We start from the raw sequence: 21434 nt of genomic DNA, 5'->3' as shown, positions 1-21434 counted from the left end.
GCCAGCGCGGAGCTCGGCGTCGGTCAAGAAGAGCACCACCATCATGCCCAGGCTGGTGACACGCGGCTGGAGCTTCGTCGCCGACAGGGCGACCCACCTCCTCCTCCACAGAACAAGATCCCAAAGGGCCGGTTCCACCTGTATGTACTCTGCACACCTGAACTGAACATGTTCTGTCTTGCAGCTTCTGAAGCTGATTTGAACTGAAGCTTAAAGTGTATGTGCAGGAGAAGAGCTCGATGAGCTGCACGGCTCACGCACGATGAGCAGGAGGCCCAGGGAGAAGGAGCCCTCCTTGCTGGTCTCCGACGGTCGGCGTCGGCAGCACAACCGCCTCCTCCAAGAGGAGGCCCTCCTTGTCGGCCCCTCCCGTGCTGGTGCCAGGGAAGCTCAATGCTCTCGGCAAGGTAAGTGATCACATTCAGATGGGCTCTTCTCTCTGTCAGTTTTTCTATCTGCCTTTTCTTTGAACTGATCCGACGCTGGGAAATTTTATTTCAGGAAACCAGGGAGCAGGCGCAGAATCAATGGCAAGCCGAGTCGACAGGTGACTTCACACATCAAATCGAATCAATGGTGATTTTCTACTGGCACATCAGTGCAAAAAAAATGACAATTGATAGCCTCTCCTTTAGCTATCATACCATGTGTTGTGTCACTAAGTTACGATCTCAGCTGCGGTCTACATATTTTCAGATTACTGAAGTTTAATTATAGCCCTCCAATGCAGTATCTGTATGCTTTACAAAATTATCCGAGTATTGCAAAATTGCATGATACATCAAATTGGAGCGTAGCCTACATACTTATGGACTGTGGACTTATGTTGCTTATTTAGAGGCTACCGTACATGGATCAGGTATGATATTGATTGCAGAAATTTCTATACGACTCTTGCGAATTTCAACCTTGTTCTTCTCCATGATTTAGGAAAACTACAACTATTTGGTGCACGATCTAAAATAGCTGCAGGCTAATCCTCCGCTAATGTTCATAATGTTATGTGGTACACAATATGGGTAAAGGAGAGCACATTGCTCCAATGTTTTTGCATATGATATTAAATCAGACATTTCAGTGGATAATATATGGTATTGACTTGGACATTGGTGCTGTGGAACAATCTAGCAGGTATTGGATCTTATAGAATTATAGAGTTGGCAGGGTCTGAAAATCATGGTGTTGGTGTTTCAGCCTATCAAACGCTAACCCGTCTCGCGGTGTGCCACTGTCCGTCGCGGCCGCCCCCGCCACCTCCCGCCGCGGCCGCCGCCCCCATGTCCCACCGCGGTCGCTGCCCGCGCCAATGACCCCTTCCCCCGCCGCCGCGCCACGGGTCCACTTCGCCATGAGCTCCAGCGCTGACCATCCCGCCGCTGCTCGTGATCCCCTCTTCCATCAGCTCCACTTCACCGGAACCGTAAGTCCACATGAGTATGCATAGGAGGTTCACCAGATCCTCCTGACATGTTCTTCCTTCTCCAAAAATATTTTCTTTTATGTTTAATTCTTCGTCATATGATCGTTTCCTATTACCCCAGTGCAGGCCAGTTTGTGATGTTAGATAGTAGTTGTGTAATATATATGCTAGACAAGGTTTTGTACTCCTGATTCTAATGTTTCGTTCCTCACGCATGAATTCAGGAAAATCAGCCAAGATACACAACAAACATATCAACCGCAGCTATCTGCTATGCGCACATGTGCGAAAACAAACTTATTAATCCTTTGCCGTAGACAATACTGAAGCACTAACACAAACAAGATCCTTCTGAAGATAGTCTCTGAATGCAAATGATCATGACTTATGAATTTGGAGCCATGGCCCATGTGTAGGCAAGGGCAATGATCCCATTTACTACTTGAGCAGTCCAACAGAGGTATTTCTATTTTTCTATCCTCAGAAGAAAAAAACAGTGAAAAGAAGATAGAGCTCGTTTAGTTTGTTTCTACAAATCTTCGACAACACGTTTATAACAATATCACCAGCCTAAATGCTTGTTACTTACAATATTTTTAATTTAGTTGACCTCTTGAATGCAGATTATTGAAGGTTGTTTCTGAAGTTGTGATTGACTGGAACCAAAGGAAAGTTGGAGACTTTTTTGGTGTCAATTGCTTGGATTAAGTGGGAGTGAAGATGTTCTTTCTGTCTATATCTGGTTCTATTATTAGCAAATTTGTGCCTTCGAGATTGCTGCGAGTGTTTGTGTTCTCGAGCTGAAAATTTAGATTATTACCATGTTTGGTCTCCTGAATATAAATCATGATTCTTTGCATCTCAATTGCAGACCAGCAGACCTTTCCGTCCTCATATTCCCCGGATTCGTTTTCTGCGATCGAGCGCCCGAGCGGTTGCATCTCGACGGCAGGTGCGCGCTCCATTTCAGTAGTTATACTTCAGTCCAGAAGTTTTTTTGGGGCTCTCTAACTTTTTTGAGTGGTTTTTCCAGTTCCCTTTACAACCGAGTTAGCTTTATACTATGAGCAGCGAGCAAGTCATGTATAAAGCAAAAACAAAATATTGGTCTGCTATCAAATGGTACATTTATTTGAACTCTAAGGGCAGGTTCAGGGTCTCATGAAGAGGGCATGTGTTTGTATTAGGTGAGATCTGAACTGATTCTGACCAATGTGGAATTAATTTTGTTGTTGATGGATCTGCAATTATTTTTATGTGCACAGAAGTGCCGTAGTTGAGAAGCCTGAGAAGAATATATCACTTAGGTATAGATTCGAGCTAGGGTTTTTCATTTTCTCCTTCCAATCCATTTATCATGCGATAATTTGCCCATAAAAAACATACATGATGGTCGTCGTTGGACAGACTATATTTGTTTACTTCTACCCATAAATTTAAAGTCCTGAACATGTATATTACACATCTCTTGCAGGATATATTAATATTAAACTATGTGTGCGTTCCACTGCATTCATCTATTTAAGGCATGATATTTGTAAGCTTGGTTCAGGCTGCGCCGCATCTATCTATATAATGTACAATATTTCTATGCTTGGTTCAGGTTGTTTCTGACAACCATTGGCAATCTGTCCCTATGTCATTCCTCTTATATATACATAAGAACTGTCTACACAGATCAGAGTGTGTGTATGAGGGTCGTTTCCATTTGTGTTCTGTTCCCTTTATTGTTTTATCGATGTAAAACCCTTGACAAATTATCCATTCCTTTTTCGCAGATCAGAAGGTTTTGCAGTTGACAAGCTTACAGGTTTGAGCACCCCGAACAACGGGGTGGACCCTTTGACCTGTGGGTTCTGCTGGTACCAAGAGAAGGAGGTTCCTTTTAACCTGCAGGAGCTCTGCCAATGGCAGTGTGCTTTCCTTGACAATGACGTGGTACTGCACGTATGCAAGATGCAGCGAGTGAAATCGGCGCAAGAGGGCATCTTGCAAGCAGCACCAAATCCTATATTATGGACCGAGTGAGTATCTCAAAGAAGAAATAATTTTTTTGATGTAGGAATATCTGTAGGCTGATTATGCTTTGATGTATAGATCGCGGTAGCACTTAGGTGAAATATAAGTTCTTAGCCAGTTCAATAGTACTTTTGTTGAACAAAGCTCAATTGACATTACGCTAAAACCTCGAGAATACCTGAGGGGACAAGGCAAGTGTTGTTTGTAATGACTTGTGTTATGATATTGCAAAATAGATTAGACGGAAAAGTACATAGCATTGCCATGGAATATTTAATACTTTTAGATCTGCCTGTTCATATGATGGCATCCACAAAATCCTTTCTACCATGTGGGTGTGTTTGTGTTAGAATTGTTTCACGCAAATAGTCAAATTATTTTCTATGTGTATGCTTCTCCTTTTATCAACTTATGAGAAATTATATTAATGGGACATGCTTTATTTGCAAGATATAGATGTCTTAACTTGATAAAAGGATTATATATCGAATGTGTTTGTGCGACTGAAGATGAGGCATGCTTTATTTGAAAATTTATATTGAGTGTGTTTGTGCGACTGGAGATGGAGGATGGCTTGTGCTCTCTCTTGTGCGGTTACCATGGTACTCCGGCCATTATGAACAGGTGTTGTGGCGGTGGTAATGTGTTCCAACTTGGACGGCGTTGCCCCCATTCTGGTGTACGGAGCTAGAGATGTGTAGTGCTATGGATAAAAGTCATGTGCAGCTTAGGTCTGTGCCGGTGGCGACGACGCCTGTGGGTGCCGTTCCACTCCTTGGAGGCATCGTCGAGGTGTGTCGGCATCTTTCCCCTCACGTTGGTGTTTGGTGGTTGTCTCCAGGCGAAAGCCTAGGTTCTCATAAATAATATTCAACAAATTGGAATTTATTTAGCAACCGATTTTTATCTTTCCTTTGAACTCATCTATCTATCTATCTATATCTATCTATCTATCTATCTATCTATCTATCTATATCTATCTATACCTATACTAATTACAAACTCCCTAGAAATCCCCAGGTTAATCAGTAATTAGGAGCCATTGATCACGTGGGACCAAATTATTACGGTGTAGATCTCTCATGAATCTCTCTCCAAAAGAAAAAAAATCTTATAGATATTTCTCTCACGACTGAAATTTCTCAATGTCTCATGCGTATAAAAAGTCTCACTTATCTCTTTCCCACAACCCCATTCAATCTCAGAAAACAATATAAACAATCTCTCACGTATCTCTCTCCAAATAGGGAAAAACTTTCACGTATATCTTGTTGGGGAACGTTGCAGAAAACAAAAATTTTCCTACTCGTTTCACCAAGATCATCTAGGAGTTCATCTAGCAACGAGTCATTGGATGCATCTACATACCTTTGTAGATCGCGCACGGAAGTGTTCAAAGAACGGTGATGATGTAGTCGAACAGGACGTGATCCAAATCACCGATGACCAAGCGCCGAACGGACGGCACCTTCGCGTTCAACACACGTACGGGTCGGGAGACGTCTCCTCATTCTTGATCCAGCAAGGGGGGAGGAGAGGTTGATGAAGATCCAGCAGCACGACGGCGTGGTGGTGGATGCAGGGTGTCACAGTAGCAGGGCTTCGCCAAGACTACGAAGGAGAGACGTAACGGGGAGAGAGGGAGGCGCCAGGGGCTGGTGTATGAAATCCCTCCTCTCCCTCACTATATATAGGAGGGCCAAGGGGGGGTGGTGCGCAGCCTAGGAGATCTGATCTCCTAGGTGCGCCGGCCAGGGGGAGGATTCCCTCCCCCCCAAGGTACCTTGGAGGTGCCTTCCACCACTTGGACTCCTCCCCCATGGAAACCCTAGGCGCATGGGCCTAGTGGGGCTGGTGCCCTTGGCCCATGCAGGCCAAGGCGCACCCCCTACAGCCCATGTGGCCCCCCGGGACAGGTGGCCCCACCCGATGGGCCCCCGGGACCCCTCCGGTGGTCCCGGTACAATACCGATAACCTCGAAACTTGTCCCGATGGCCGAAACAGCATTTCCTATATATAATTCTTTACCTCCGGACCATTCCGGAACTCCTCGTGACGTCCGGGATCTCATCCGGGACTCCGAAAAACATTCGGGTTACTGCATATACATATCTTCACAACCCTAGCGTCACCGAACCTTAAGTGTGTAGACCCTACGGGTTCGGGAGACAAGCAGACATGACCGAGACGACTCTCCGGTCAATAACCAACAACGGGATCTGGATACCCATGTTGGCTCCCACATGCTCCACGATGATTTCATCGGATGAACCACGATGTCGAGGATTCAATCAACCCCGTATGCAATTCCCTTTGTCAATCGATATGTTACTTGCCCGAGATTCGATCGTCGGTATCCCAATACCTCGTTCAATCTCGTTACCGGCAAGTCACTTTACTCGTACCGTAATGCATGGTCCCGTGACCAGACACTTGGTCACTTTGAGCTCATTATGATGATGCATTACCGAGTGGGCCCAGTGATACCTCTCCGTCATACGGAGTGACAAATCCCAGTCTTGATCCATGTCAACCCAACAGACACTTTTGGAGATACCCGTAGTATACCTTTATAGTCACCCAGTTACGTTGTGATGTTTGATATACCCAAAGCACTCCTACGGTATCCGGGAGTTACACGATCTCATGGTCTAAGGAAAAGATACTTTGACATTGGAAAACTCTAGCAAACGAACTATACGATCTTGTGCTATGTTTAGGATTGGGTCTTGTCCATCACATCATTCTCCTAATGATGTGATCTCGTTATCAATGACATCCAATGTCCATAGTCAGGAAACCATGACTATCTGTTGATCAACGAGCTAGTTAACTAGAGGCTTACTAGGGACATGTTGGTGTCTGTTATTCACACATGTATTACGATTTCCGGATAACACAATTATAGCATGAATAAAGACAATTATCATGAACAAGGAAATATAATAATAATGCTTTTATTATTGCCTCTAGGGCATATTTCCAACAGTCTCCCACTTACACTAGAGTCAATAATCTAGTTACATTGTGATGAATCGAACACCCATGGAATTCTGGTGTTGATCATGTTTTGCCCTAGGGAGAGGTTTAGTCAACGGATCTGCTACATTCAGGTCCGTATGTACTTTACAAATCTCTATGTCTCCATTTTGAACATTTTCACGAATGGAGTTGAAGCGACGCTTGATGTGCCTTGTCTTCTTGTGAAACCTGGGCTCCTTGGCAAGTGCAATAGCTCCAGTGTTGTCACAAAAGAGTTTGATTGGCCCCGACGCATTGGGTATGACTCCTAGGTCGGTGATGAACTCCTTCACCCATATTGCTTCATGTGCTGCCTCCGAGGCTGCCATGTACTCCGCTTCACATGTAGATCCCGCCACGACGCTCTGCTTGCAGCTGCACCAGCTCACTGCTCCACCATTCAACATATACACGTATCCGGTTTGTGACTTAGAGTCATCCAGATCTGTGTCGAAGCTAGAGTCGACGTAACCCTTTACGACGAGCTCTTCGTCACCTCCATAAACGAGAAACATTTCCTTAGTCCTTTTCAGGTACTTCAGGATATTCTTGACCGCTGTCCAGTGTTCCTTGCCGGGATTACTTTGGTACCTTCCTACCAAACTTACGGCAAGGTTTACATCAGGTCTGGTACACAGCATGGCATACATAATAGAACCTATGGCTGAGGCATAGGGGATGACACTCATCTCTTCTATTTCTTCTGCCGTGGTCGGACATTGAGCTGAGCTCAGTTTCACACCTTGTAACACAGGTAAGAACCCCTTCTTAGAATGATCCATATTGAACTTTTTCAATATCTTATCAAGGTATGTGCTTTGCGAAAGACCTATGAGGCGTCTTGATCTATCTCTATAGATTTTGATGCCTAATATATAAGCAGCTTCTCCAAGGTCCTTCATTGAAAAAATCTTATTCAAGTAGGCCTTGATGCTGTCCAAGAGTTCTATATCATTTCCCATCAAAAGTATGTCATCCACATATAATATGAGAAATGCTACAGAGCTCCCACTCACTTTCTTGTAAACGCAGGCTTCTCCATAAGTCTGCGTAAACCCAAACGCTTTGATCATCTCATCAAAGCGAATGTTCCAACTCCGAGATGCTTGCACCAGCCCATAAATCGAGCGTTGGAGCTTGCATACCTTGTCAGCATTTTTAGGATCGACAAAACCTTTCGGCTGCATCATATATAATTCTTCCTTAAGGAAACCATTAAGGAATGCCGTTTTGACGTCCATTTGCCATATCTCATAATCGTAGAATGCGGCAATTGCTAACATGATTCGGACGGACTTTAGCTTCGCTACTGGTGAGAAAGTCTCATCGTAGTCAACCCCTTGAACTTGTCGATAACCCTTAGCGACAAGCCGAGCTTTATAGATGGTCACATTACCATCCGCGTCTGTCTTCTTCTTAAAGATCCATTTATTCTCTATGGCTCGCCGTTCAATGGGCAAGTCAGTCAAAGTCCATACTTCGTTTTCATACATGGATCCTATCTCGGATTTCATGGCTTCCAGCCATTTTTTGGAATCCGGGCCCACCATCGCTTCTTCATAGTTCGAAGGTTCACCGTTGTCTAACAACATGATTTCCAAGACAGGGTTGCCGTACCACTCTGGTGCGGAACGTGTCCTTGTGGACCTTCGAATTTCAGTAGGAGCTTGATCAGAAGTATCTTGATCATCATCATTAACCTCCTCTCTAGTTGGTGCTGGCACCTCAGGAACATTTTCTTGAGTTGCGCCATTTTCCGGTTCAAGAGGTAATACTTCATCAAGCTCTACTTTCCTCCCACTTACTTCTTTCGAGAGAAACTCTTTCTCCAGAAAGAGTCCGTTCTTGGCAACAAAGATCTTGCCTTCGGATCTTAGGTAGAAGGTATACCCAATAGTTTCTTTAGGGTATCCTATGAAGACGCATTTTTCCGACTTGGGTTCGAGCTTCTCAGGTTGTAGTTTCTTGACATAAGCATCGCATCCCCAAACTTTTAGAAACGACAGCTTAGGTTTCTTCCCAAACCATAATTCATACGGTGTCGTCTCAACGGATTTCGACGGAGCCCTATTTAAAGTGAATGCGGCAGTCTCTAAAGCATAGCCCCAAAAAGATAGCGGTAAATTAGTAAGAGACATCATAGACCGCACCATATCCAATAGGGTGCGATTACGACGTTCGGACACACCGTTACGCTGAGGTGTTCCAGGCGGCGTGAGTTGTGAAACTATTCCACATTTTCTTAAGTGTGTGCCAAATTCGTGACTCAAGTATTCTCCTCCACGATCTGATCATAGAAACTTGATTTTCCTGTCACGTTGATTTTCAACCTCACTCTGAAATTCCTTGAACTTTTCAAAGGTTTCAGACTTGTGTTTCATTAAGTAGACATACCCATATCTACTCAAGTCATCAGTGAGGGTGAGAACATAACGATAGCCACCGCGAGCCTCAACACTCATTGGACCGCACACATCAGTATGTATGATTTCCAATAAGTTGGTTGCTCGCTCCATTGTTCCTGAGAACGGAGTCTTGGTCATTTTACCCATGAGGCATGGTTCGCACGTGTCAAATGATTCATAATCAAGAGACTCTAAAAGTCCATCTGCATGGAGCTTCTTCATGCGTTTGACACCTATGTGACCAAGGCGGCAGTGCCACAAGTATGTGGTACTATCATTACCAACTTTACATCTTTTGGTACTCACATTATGAACATGTGTAGCATTACGCTCGAGATTCATAAAGAATAAACCATTCACCATCGGAGCATGACCATAAAACATATCTCTCATATAAATGGAACAACCATCATTCTCAGATTTAAATGAGTAGCCATCTCGAATTAAACGAGATCCCGATACAATGTTCATGCTCAAAGCTGGCACTAAATAACAGTTATTGAGGTTTAAAACTAATCCCGTAGGTAAATGCAGAGGCAGCGTGCCGACGGCGATCACATCGACCTTGGAACCATTCCCGACGCGCATCGTCACCTCGTCCTTCGCCAGTCTCCGTTTATTCCGCAGCTCCTGCTGTGAGTTACAAATATGAGCAACGGCACCGGTATCAAATACCCAGGAGTCACTACGAGTACTGGTAAGGTACACATCAATTACATGTATATCAAATATACCTTTGGCGTTGTCGGCCTTCTTGTCCGCTAAGTATTTGGGGCAGTTCCGTTTCCAGTGACCCTTCCCTTTGCAATAAAAGCACTCCGTCTCAGGCTTGGGTCCATTCTTTGGCTTCTTCCCGGCAGCTTGCTTGCCGGGCGCGGCAACTTCCTTGCCGTCATTCTTGAAGTTCTTTTTACCCTTGCCTTTCTTGAACTTAGTGGTTTTATTGACCATCAACACTTGATGCTCCTTCTTGACTTCTACCTCCGCTGATTTCAGCATTGAGAACAACTCAGGAATGGTCTTTTGCATCCCCTGCATGTTGAAGTTCATCACAAAGCTCTTGTATCTTGGTGGAAGCGACTGGAGGATTCTGTCAATGACCGCATCATCCGGGAGATTAACTCCCAGCTGAGACAAGCGGTTATGCAACCCAGACATAGTGAGTATGTGCTCACTGACAGAACTATTTTCCTCCATCTTACAGCTGAAGAACTTGTCGGAGACCTCATATCTCTCTATCCGGGCATGAGCTTGAAAAACCATTTTCAGCTCTTCGAACATCTCATATGCTCCATGTCTCTCAAAACGCTTTTGGAGCCCCGGCTCTAAGCTGTAAAGCATGCTGCACTGAACGAGGGAGTAGTCGTCAACACGTGTCTGCCAAGCGTTCATAACGTCTTGGTTCTGTGGGACGGGTGGATCACCTAGCGGTGCTTGTAGGACATAATCTTTCTTGGCAGCTATGAGGATGATCCTCAGGTTCCGGACCCAGTCCGTATAGTTGCTGCCATCGTCTTTCAGCTTGGTTTTCTCTAGGAACGCGTTGAAGTTGAGGACTACGTGGGCCATTTGATCTACAAGACATAGTGTAAAATATTTTTAGACTAAGTTCATGATAATTAAGTTCATCTAATCAAATTATTAATGAACTCCCACTTAGATTAGACATCCCTCTAGTCATCTAAGTATTACATGATCCGAGTTAACTAGGCCATGTCCGATTATCACGTGAGACGGACTAGTCAACGTCGGTGAACATCTTTATGTTGATCGTATCTTCTATGCGACTCATGCTCGACCTTTCGGTCTTCTGTGTTCCGAGGCCATGTCTGTACATGCTAGGCTCGTCAAGTTAACCCTAAGTGTTTTGCATGTGTTCCGAGGCCATGTCTGTACATGCTAGGCTCGTTAACACCCGTTGTATGTGAACGTAAGTATCCATCACACCCGATCATCACGGCGTGCTTAGAAACGACGAACTTTAGGAACAGTGCACAGTTAGGGGAGAACACTTCTTGAAATTGTTATGAGGGATCATCTTATTTACTACCGTCGTTCTAAGTAAAAAAGATGCAAAAACATGATAAACATCACATGCAATCAAATAATAAATGTGACATGATATGGCCAATATCACATAGCTCCTTTGATCTCCATCTTGGGGATCCATGATCATCTTGTCACCAGCTTGACACCATGATCTCCATCATCATGATCTCCATCATCGTGTCTCCATGAAGTTGCTCGCCAACTATTACTTCTACTACTATGGCTAACGCGTTTAGCAATAAAGTAAAGTAATTTACATGGCGTTTCTCAATGACACGCAGGTCATATAAAAGAATAAAGACAACTTCTATGGCTCCTGCCGGTTGTCATACTCATCGACATGCAAGTCGTGATTCCTATTACAATAGCATGAACATCTCATACATCTCATATAGATCATTCATCATTCATCACAACTTTGGCCATATCATATCACAAACCACTTGCTGCAAAAACAAGTTAGACGTCCTCTAATTGTTGTTGCAAGTTTTACGTGGCTGAATTAGGGTTCTAGCAAGAACGTCTTCTTACCTACGTTAAAGCCACAACGTGATTTGTCAACTTCTATTTACCATTCATAAGGACCCTGTTCATCGAATCCGCTCCAACTAAAGTGGGAGAGACAGACACCCGCCAGCCACCTTATGCAACTAGTGCATGTTAGTCGGTGGAACCGGTCTCACGTAAGCGTACGTGTAAGGTTGGTCCGGGCCGCTTCATCCCACAATACCACTGAAGCAAGATAAGACTAGTAACGGCAAGAAAGTTGACAAATCCATGCCCACAACAAATTGTGTTCTACTCACGCAAGAAGAACTACGCATAGACCTAGCTCATGATGCCACTGTTGGGGAACGTTGCAGAAAACAAAAATTTTCCTACTCGTTTCACCAAGATCATCTAGGAGTTCATCTAGCAACGAGTCATTGGATGCATCTACATACCTTTGTAGATCACGCACGGAAGCGTTCAAAGAACGGTGATGATGTAGTCGAACACGACGTGATCCAAATCACCGATGACCAAGCGCCGAACGGACGGCACCTCCGCGTTCAACACACGTACGGGTAGGGAGACGTCTCCTCCTTCTTGATCCAGCAAGGGGGGAGGAGAGGTTGATGAAGATCCAGCAGCACGACGGCGTGGTGGTGGATGCAGGGTGTCACAGTAGCAGGGCTTCGCCAAGACTACGAAGGAGAGACGTAACGGGGAGAGAGGGAGGCGCCAGGGGCTGGTGTATGAAATCCCTCCTCTCCCCCACTATATATAGGAGAGCCAAGGGGGGGTGGTGCGCAGCCTAGGAGATCTGATCTCCTAGGTGCGCCGGCCAGGGGGAGGATTCCCTCCCCCCCAAGGCACCTTGGAGGTGCCTTCCACCACTTGGACTCCTCCCCCATGGAAACCCTAGGCGCATGGGCCTAGTGGGGCTGGTGCCCTTGGCCCATGCAGGCCAAGGCGCACCCCCTACAGCCCATGTGGCCCCCCGGGACAGGTGGCCCCACCCGGTGGGCCCCCGGGACCCCTCCGGTGGTCCCGGTACAATACCGATAACCCCGAAACTTGTCCCGATGGCCGAAACGGCATTTCCTATATATAATTCTTTACCTCCGGACCATTCCGGAACTCCTCGTGACGTTCGGGATCTCATCCGGGACTCCGAACAACATTCGGGTTACTGCATATACATATCTTCACAACCCTAGCGTCATCGAACCTTAAGTGTGTAGACCCTACGGGTTCGGGAGACAAGCAGACATGACCGAGACGACTCTCCGGTCAATAACCAACAGCAGGATCTGGATACCCATGTTGGCTCCCACATGCTCCACGATGATTTCATCGGATGAACCATGATGTCGAGGATTCAATCAACCCCGTATGCAATTCCCTTTGTCAATCGATATGTTACTTGCGCGAGATTCGATCGTCGGTATCCCAATACCTCGTTCAATCTCGTTACCGGCAAGTCACTTTACTCGTACCGTAATGCATGATCCCGTGACCAGACACTTGGTCACTTTGAGCTCATTATGATGATGCATTACCGAGTGGGCCCAGTGATACCTCTCCGTCATACGGAGTGACAAATCCCAGTCTTGATCCATGTCAACCCAACAGACACTTTCGGAGATACCCGTAGTATACCTTTATAGTCACCCAGTTACGTTGTGACGTTTGATATACCCAAAGCACTCCTACGGTATCCGGGAGTTACACGATCTCATGGTCTAAGGAAAAGATACTTTGACATTGGAAAACTCTAGCAAACGAACTATACGATCTTGTGCTATGTTTAGGATTGGGTCTTGTCCATCACATCATTCTCCTAATGATGTGATCTCGTTATCAATGACATCCAATGTCCATAGTCAGGAAACCATGACTATCTGTTGATCAACGAGCTAGTTAACTAGAGGCTTACTAGGGACATGTTGGTGTCTGTTATTCACACATGTATTACGATTTCCGGATAACACAATTATAGCATGAATAAAGACAATTATCATGAACAAGGAAATATAATAATAATGCTTTTATTATTGCCTCTAGGGCATATTTCCAACATATCTCTCCGCACGTGTAAAAGAAGTCTCACGTATGCATCTCTCCCACAACCACACTCAAACAATTTGGAAAAGAAAATCCACCACATGATCCTAATGCATAATTTTTTTCCTCTAATTAAAGCAATTTCTATCTCTTCTGGGAAAAAAACTAAATCTACTCCACGGTCTCTTCCTCATTAGTACTCCATGATATCTTCCTCCATACTTCATGGACTCTTCCTATTCTCCATCGGACTTTCCCCACGTGGAAAATAATTCCATCCACGACTTCTTCCTCTTCTCCATGATCTCTCTTTGTGTCTCCGCCAATGTAAAACGAATGCATAGCCTCTTTGAAGCTGAACAAGGTAGGTTTCGAAATTGATTCCGTGTGCTTAAGGAGATTATCAGATCAATCCTCATCAGGATCAGGTTCGTTTTCTTGCTGGTTTACACTTCAATCCGTCGTTAGATTTTCTTTGGTTGTGGGTTTCCCTCTGACACCTATTCTTCATGTTTCGCTGTCATGCCGCTGTCGACGTCCATCAATATTGGTTGTAGATGTGAGTTGTTGCCGCCGCGGAGGTAGATACTTCTGGGCCTCTTCTCTCTCCGACACTGTGTGCACGTGCACATCGCCTTTCTAGCCAGAAAGATTGAACACACGTTTATTTCTAGAGGCTATAAAGTTTTTCTTCATCCGAATTGATCTATGGCATTGGAGGACACGTGGTTTCCCAATCCCTGCAAAAAACGATATCTAATAACCTCCTCCTTGATGATCTGCCATGGAGCTTTAGAAAAAAGGAAGACGGATCTATCATGGAGGAAACACTATCCGGCAGCCGTCTAACCTCAGAATTCTGATCCCTGATAGATTTGTCTCACAACTTCAAGGTGAAGAATTCACATGTGCCTGTACGTGCCCTCTACACCTGGGTCGATTTCCTCCTCAGCTGCGGCGGTGGCCAATGTGTGCATCATCTCTTCTCTTTCCAATCAGGTTTGTGCGTGTTGCTCAACCAGTATTTACTAATTGTGTTGCAGAGCTGTCTGCCTGTATTTACCAATTCTATGATGCTCAATATCTTGTTGCTTTTCTCTTTGAATCTTCGGGTATGAGGCCCAAGCTTTGCCAAATTAGCAATCCGGCATATGCATCCACTTGCAAGGTGCAATCATTTGAGGCAAGGATATTCATTGTCAAACAAGCACTACTATGCTGCTAATAACAAAAATTAAATTGCATTAGGATTCATGAACTACTTATTTTCATCTTATATATGCTGACCTTTTCCTTCTTTCAGTGAAAAATCATGCATGTGTCCTTCGTGTTATATTACTGTAACCTTTCATACACATATAGGCCGTGAACTTAACAAGTCAAGTTTAAAAAGTTCCAACAATTCATGACCATAAAATTTAATGCAGTTTGTTTAGCACTAAATGCCAGACTAAAAATCATGAGAGGATCTGATGCATCCGTCTGTAGTTTTTACCAGTAGATATGTGGAACGTTACTTGTATTTGTGTTTCCTACCATGTTTGGTTACATTTCATTGATCCCTGATCCCTTAGGTCTATTGGGAAATGTATACTTCGGCAGATTTCTCAGTTTTAAGTTTTATCCTTGAGCTGGACATCAGGTATCCACCTCTGAAATCACACTTATGGGTTCACCCTTTTTTCACCTGAGGCGGGCAGCCGCGATGGCCACTAGAAAAGTTGGCTCTTGCTTTGGTGTTTGGTGGGCAGCCGCATCCCGCCCCTCCTCCAACCTGAGCTACTGTAGATTACAAGTATATTCTTATGAGAAATTACATCTTTGTTTGATTGAAAAAAATTGTTTGTACATTTTTGGGGGAAGTTTTGTATTTCAATTATAAAGCCAGTGTAGGGTCAGGGTGTTCATTTTTTACAATGTGGTTTGGCCATACCTGTGTCTAGAAAGTGATTTTCCCTTGTAGTACCTTCATGAGATTTTGACTTCTTACCCTAACTCGAATTATGACATTGCAGATGCTGGGTGCAAAACTCCAACAATACTTCCATCTGCAGCAACAAACTCTGGTAGAGTTAACTCACGTCAGCATAAGGCATGAAGCTTTGGAATTTGCAGAAAAAGTACTTGCACTAAGAGGTAATTTACAGTTAAAATATCTCCTTTATTTGGTTTAAGAACATGTTCTGATGTTACTTTTGACTTGTATATAAAATTCTAATAATTCTGCAGTAAGTCTTTCTCGAGGAAATAGGAAAAACTGCAACACTTTTTTTGTCTTTTTGAAGATGCACCATGGACCATGGTGAAAAATATCGCGAACAGATGTATCTAGCATTGAAATGCGCCTAGATACACCCGTTTGAGCGAAAAGTAATATGGATAAGAGGGAGTATCACTTTTTGATGTTGCGGGGCACCATGGTACATGTACATGTCAAAAACATCAAGTTCAAAACTTCGTGGCATGCTTCCACCCAATGATTAGTCAACATGATATCAAATTTCAAGGTTGGGGAGAATCATAATGGACTACTGTACGTAGATGGACCTTGCTTGTGGCAGCACTATAACTATATGTACATAAATTTGGTTCTGATATATTCATGCTAATTTCCTATAATTATTTCTAGGTGCATTTGGATGCAAGGAACAATTGGTGCGCATATGCTACTGCCACAAAATCAATTTCCCATCTACTTCTTATTTCAGTCACATGAATGGGATCAATGCAAAGTAAGATTGCATTCTTATTCCATTTATTATTGCCCAAATCATTTATCATAGTTTAGACGGCATACTCATCTTGCTTCCAGTTTCCTCGAATGGCCTCTCAATCCATGTACCAGATCATTAGATGGCACGCATGTATGATGTATATACTTTGCCTTTACTCTGCATTTTTGTTTGTCCTTTGTTTATGTTTCGATGCCCATATTTCAGCAATTAGCAAGTGCTGCAACATACTAGGAAGAAGTTCTTGTGGTCCGGAGTTGGAAGGATCAATAAAAACAGTAATCAGTCACTTGCTTTCTTTCTGAAAACATATCTGAAAGGAGGCTTGTTTGACATATGTTTCGATGCTCATATTGCAGGGTTTAGTGACTGCATCAACATTGTAGGAAGAAGTTCTTGTTTTCTGGAGTTTGAAACATCAGTAGTACGCTGTTGAGATGCTCTTCGACCCTTTTTTTGACAAACACAACAATGTAGCTACTCCATTGAATAACTTACCTTGTGTTGGTATTCATCATTATAAATAACACTGAGTCTTGTTCATCATGAATCTGTATCAATATGTGTTGTGTTCTCTTTCAGAGAAGTGAACTTTGAGAACCCTCCTCATTTCGATCAATGAAAATTCCGAGGCTGAAAGTACAAACTTGATAAGACAAATTGATAGACTTGGAGAAAAAAATGGGTGTATTTGGACCTGGATGGTAACATAGGCATATTTGGAATAGGGTGACGACGAAGCAGAAATGGCCAAAAGAGTTTGAGTGGAAGGGCTTGTGGAAGAAGATATGGAATGACAACGATGCGATTTTGTTGTGTGATTGTTGTATGTATATTTGAGGTCCTTATGAAAAGAAGTCTCAGTGAGGTAAAGTGATGGAGACACATCTTAGGTGGAGATGAAAGGAGAACTCGGAGACAAATAGAGCATTATTCGTAGTTGGTTTGTGAATGAACATCTGGTGGGAAGAACGTTTTCATGTCCATATGCCCCCTTTTCTTAGTATTTGTACTAAGGTGAGGTGCATTATATATATATATATATATATATATATATATATATATATATATATATCTCATCATTTGTTGGTGGTGTTCCATGTTGCGCATGTAGTAGAGTGAGACAACAAAACACCGACATAGAAGCCACATGCTGAGAAGGGGCAATAGATTGAGAGGATAATTTATATTGGAATAGGGGGGAAGATACTTGAGTTTGTGTTGTGGTTGAACATTTGTTGGCCCGTGGCAACGCGCGGCAGTCTCCTAGTCTGAATAAAGGAGGAGAAATTCTGTAAAAAAAAAACGTGCGTCGTTTGTAAAAAGGAATCCACGCTGCTACAATTAATCCACCGATACTTCCTACCCTATTAAACAATCAATCTGAATTTAGAAAAAACTATGTCACACGTTTAAAAAAAAGCAATATATATCTCTTGTCATCTCGCCAATCTTGCGGTGTCGGCGATCCAGTCGCCGCACACCTGCATCTCCCGTCATGTGCTCTGTGGCTGCGCCGCCGTGGCACCAGATCTAGGCCAACGACTCATGGCCTGCAACTCCGGGGCGGGCGACTTGGAGATGCGCCGGGACGTTGCCTTGACGCAGATCGACGGGGTGCCGGTACCAGCGTTGGTGGCTTCTTCAGCACCGGCCAACAGCAGGTCTACACCATGGCGTAGTGCAGCTCATCAAGGTCGAGTGCGACAGCACGCCCCCTGGCCAGGTAATCTAAAGGTGTTCTTCCATCCCCCTTAGTTTTGCTAATAGATCAAACACCGAGTTGCACATGGGATTCTCATAGGGCTTTATGCTTGGCATCACACAAGACACACAGATTGATCAAGCTGGCCTTGGCAACGTTCAGAAGCTCAAGTTTGAGGTGGAGGCAATGGAGATGGTAATTTCTGCTATGCAGGTGACGACGGCTGTGGGAGATCTCTTCATTAGTTGTTTGTTTCCAATTAATAATTGAATTAAGAGCAAGAAAAGATAACTGCCAGACCGCAATGTACGGCAGATTTTGCTAGCTATACTGGCCAAGCAGTAATAGTATACTATAACTATAGAGGTGCCAAAAGACACCCAGCGCCCTCTACCTAGCCGTGCATGCGTAGGTGCCCGAGAAGTCAGTGTCCCAACTCCCGAGAAGTCAGTGTCAGTGATGCCAACGGTAGACAACGCCCCGTGGTGGAGCTTCAGTAGGAGGCAGCACATAATCAGAGATTCCGAGCTGACAGGGGCGTTCTTCATGGGTGGAGCCCGAACATCAAGTGTGCAGGACTGAAGCAGAGAGATGCTCATGCATTTGCCCTACAACTAATAGTAGCTAGCTAGACTCCTAGGAGGATGAAATCAATCCGAAAATAATTCTTCCAGGACAACAGTAGGCTATGCAAAGTGGAGATTTGCCCTAATCCAATCTTGATCTGTCCATTTTTTAGGTCATGTAAACAGAGAACACCTATGGTGTTGTTAATTCTATAACTGAAAATGGATAAAATGGTATATATCAAATCAGAAAAGATATCCTTGGAGGTAATGTTAATTAAATTCATTAATGCCCTTAATGTACATACTCACTGAAGGAACTAATAGGTAATGCCTTGCCACCTGCAGACCGTTTTTATAAGATGCTATATGCAAATTCGTATTGTCACATATGAATTTTATAGACCGTAACACTTAAGTGTGCATTGGTAGACAGCGAGAACAAATTATTGTTGCCTGCAATTTCTGAACAATATTAGCAAAAACCTGAAGAAAATCAACCAGGTGAGGAGCTACTGATCGACATTAGTGATAGATAAGAATGGCTCCAAAGCGTAAGAAAGAACTGGCATATATGACATACTATTCTTTTTAATATAATAGCAAACTGTATATGCTAAAACAGCTCGCAAAAATGTCTTATATTGTGGGACAGAGGGAGTAGAATATTTCTGAAATAGTACTCTCCTTAATTGCATATTCAGATTTAAGGTATGGTATGAAAGACGCACTGTCTGGACCATGATTAATAATTAGTTTCTTATGGATGTGTCTTAATATATGTGACTAAACCAGGCAACAACACTGAGTGGTCTCAGCTTTCAGCTCACATATTTCCACTAATGCATACGCCTACACAGCTTCATATGTGTATTCCCATACAATTGTTTGCTGAACAAATCAAGATAGCTCTTGGATTTGATGCTTCCTATGTAGTGGGATATGTTCTTGCTGGTACCATGGCATTCATGCATAAATAAATGTTAGTTCCTTGATAACTTTCAGTACAATCACGGTGAATGGAAGCAATAGGACTTACAGATGAACTGGCGAAATATCACTTCATAACATCCTTTAAGGTAAAATTGTATCGTCTCATAAGTACCTTTATTTTGTTACTATTGAATGTATTTTGTTCAGTACACGTATCCACCTTAATGCAGTCCTACAGTTTTATGCAGTGTACTTTGAATCTATGATTACTAATTTCTGATCCCAACCATTGGTGGTGTAGTCGTAGTGATTTTGGTATAGTTAAGACCATTAGACCGAAACAATAAGAAAGCTACCAGCAGGAGTGCCTTGGAACATTGGTTGCTCAAAGATTAGTCTACCTGGACGGTACTCTATCAGTATAGTCTTACAAGAAATAACCACAGAGTCGTGACATTTCAATTCTCAATACACAAATGATTATCTTTGCTGTTGAAATGACTTTTAGAATGGAATATGTAAGATTATAAGCCTATAATTTTATTCTTTCACTCTTAAATAGAAAATAATTCCTCAGATGTTGTGTTTAACAGGAGAAATCCATAATTATATATAATGTAGTATTATATTATATTATATTATATACAGTATTTCTTAATACATCCATGTGAGTTGAAAAAGAAATAAAAGATGTTTAGATATTTATATTCTTTGATATACTATAATGCCTAATAATGTGTTTGTGCTCAAATTTCCATATCACAAACCACTAAGTTGGTTCGAGGGAAGACGCTCCTCATTTGCTTCCCATTTCGACAGCATTGAAGAATACATATCACGTCGATTTGATTGGCGGTAAAAACTGGTAAAGGCAGCAGCTTAATTATACCTAATGTAGGAAATGTTGCTCTAATTTTTCTGAACCTGATTGGAGATTATTAGGAAAATTCCTTATAAATATACTAATTGACGGGAAGTTGTCATTGCGACTATGATGACCAGAGAGAGATAGGTATATGATCAAACCTGTCTCCTTTTATGTGTAACTTGAAACCATGAATTTCTATTTAGCTTCTGGTAGTTCTGGGCACAATAAATATTAGTACTGAGCAAGTCCTTTGTCAACAGATTTAATAATAGGTATATCATAACCCTGTAGCGTTGTACATTTTTTTCACATGTTGCCCTTTCAAATTTTGTTATGATACATATAATTGCCTCTCTGAAGATTTTTCTTTGGGTCTTTAGTTAATGATCACCGGTCAAATTGATTCAGCATTTTAAAATCATGAGGTTGTATATAAGACAACTGGATATGCTATGTACCACAGCTGCCTTCTTAGTTTTATTACATTTTCAGCATCATCTGTGTTGAATTTTGATTTTATTTGACATACTTTTTCAGATGGTGAACAAAGAAAGAACCATTCTTAAGCTTTTGGAGTAACACAGTAATATTTTTAGCAAGTTGATTGTCCTGTTGTGCAGTAAGTTTTTAGGTGATTTGTAGGCTGAAAAGAGGCTGATGATGATGTTGCATCAGAGTGCCTCTTGAAGTCCTAGATGGTCAACGTTCATAATTGGGGCATGTACTGTAGGATACCTGTATTACAGTTATTTGAAATAGATAATATTGCCAACTCTTTTTTTGACCTCCTACAAAATTATGACACGCTAGATCAATTGTATTTTTCTTAGATGTTGAAGATGTCATCTAAGAGGGGTTTGAGTACGTTTCTGCTCATTCCAAAAGTATACATGCTACTTTAGAACCTGGATAACAAATCTGCTTTCAAGCTTGGGTCTTGGTTGGCGGACTCGGAGACATGGAAGAGGATACCTACTAATAACTAAATACAAAAACAGTGAGTAGTACATAACAACTGTGACTTTACATGCGTGGATGACCTCATTTTTAAAGCAGAAAATCTTAATATATCAAGTGAGGTATATGTGCTCAAAGGGACATGCCATCAAATGTTTTCATCTAAATATTAATGTTTAAATGTGGCTAATTTTGTTAATGCAATTTT

At 42.8% G+C, this 21434-nt stretch overlaps 1 protein-coding gene across 1 annotated transcript; it reads left to right on the top strand.

Annotated features, from left to right (window-relative positions):
* Positions 1-2140: 2140 nt before the first annotated feature.
* LOC147982275 (uncharacterized) lies at positions 2141-16201 on the top strand. The gene is made up of 6 exons (XM_087516259.1): positions 2141-2205; positions 2292-2372; positions 3199-3444; positions 15158-15260; positions 15481-15601; positions 16095-16201. The coding sequence occupies exons 1-6, from the start codon at positions 2141-2143 to the stop codon at positions 16199-16201; spliced, it is 723 nt and encodes a 240-aa protein (XP_087372385.1).
* The last annotated feature ends 5233 nt before the right edge of the window (positions 16202-21434 follow it).

Source organism: Triticum urartu, chromosome 3A (genome assembly GCF_056163025.1).
Source record: "Triticum urartu cultivar PI428250 chromosome 3A, HENAU_Tu73, whole genome shotgun sequence".
In the NCBI taxonomy this organism is placed as follows: domain Eukaryota; kingdom Viridiplantae; phylum Streptophyta; class Magnoliopsida; order Poales; family Poaceae; genus Triticum; species Triticum urartu.
The sequence above is the reverse complement of the archived record's forward strand: the minus strand, read 5'-3'. Positions and strand labels throughout refer to the sequence as shown.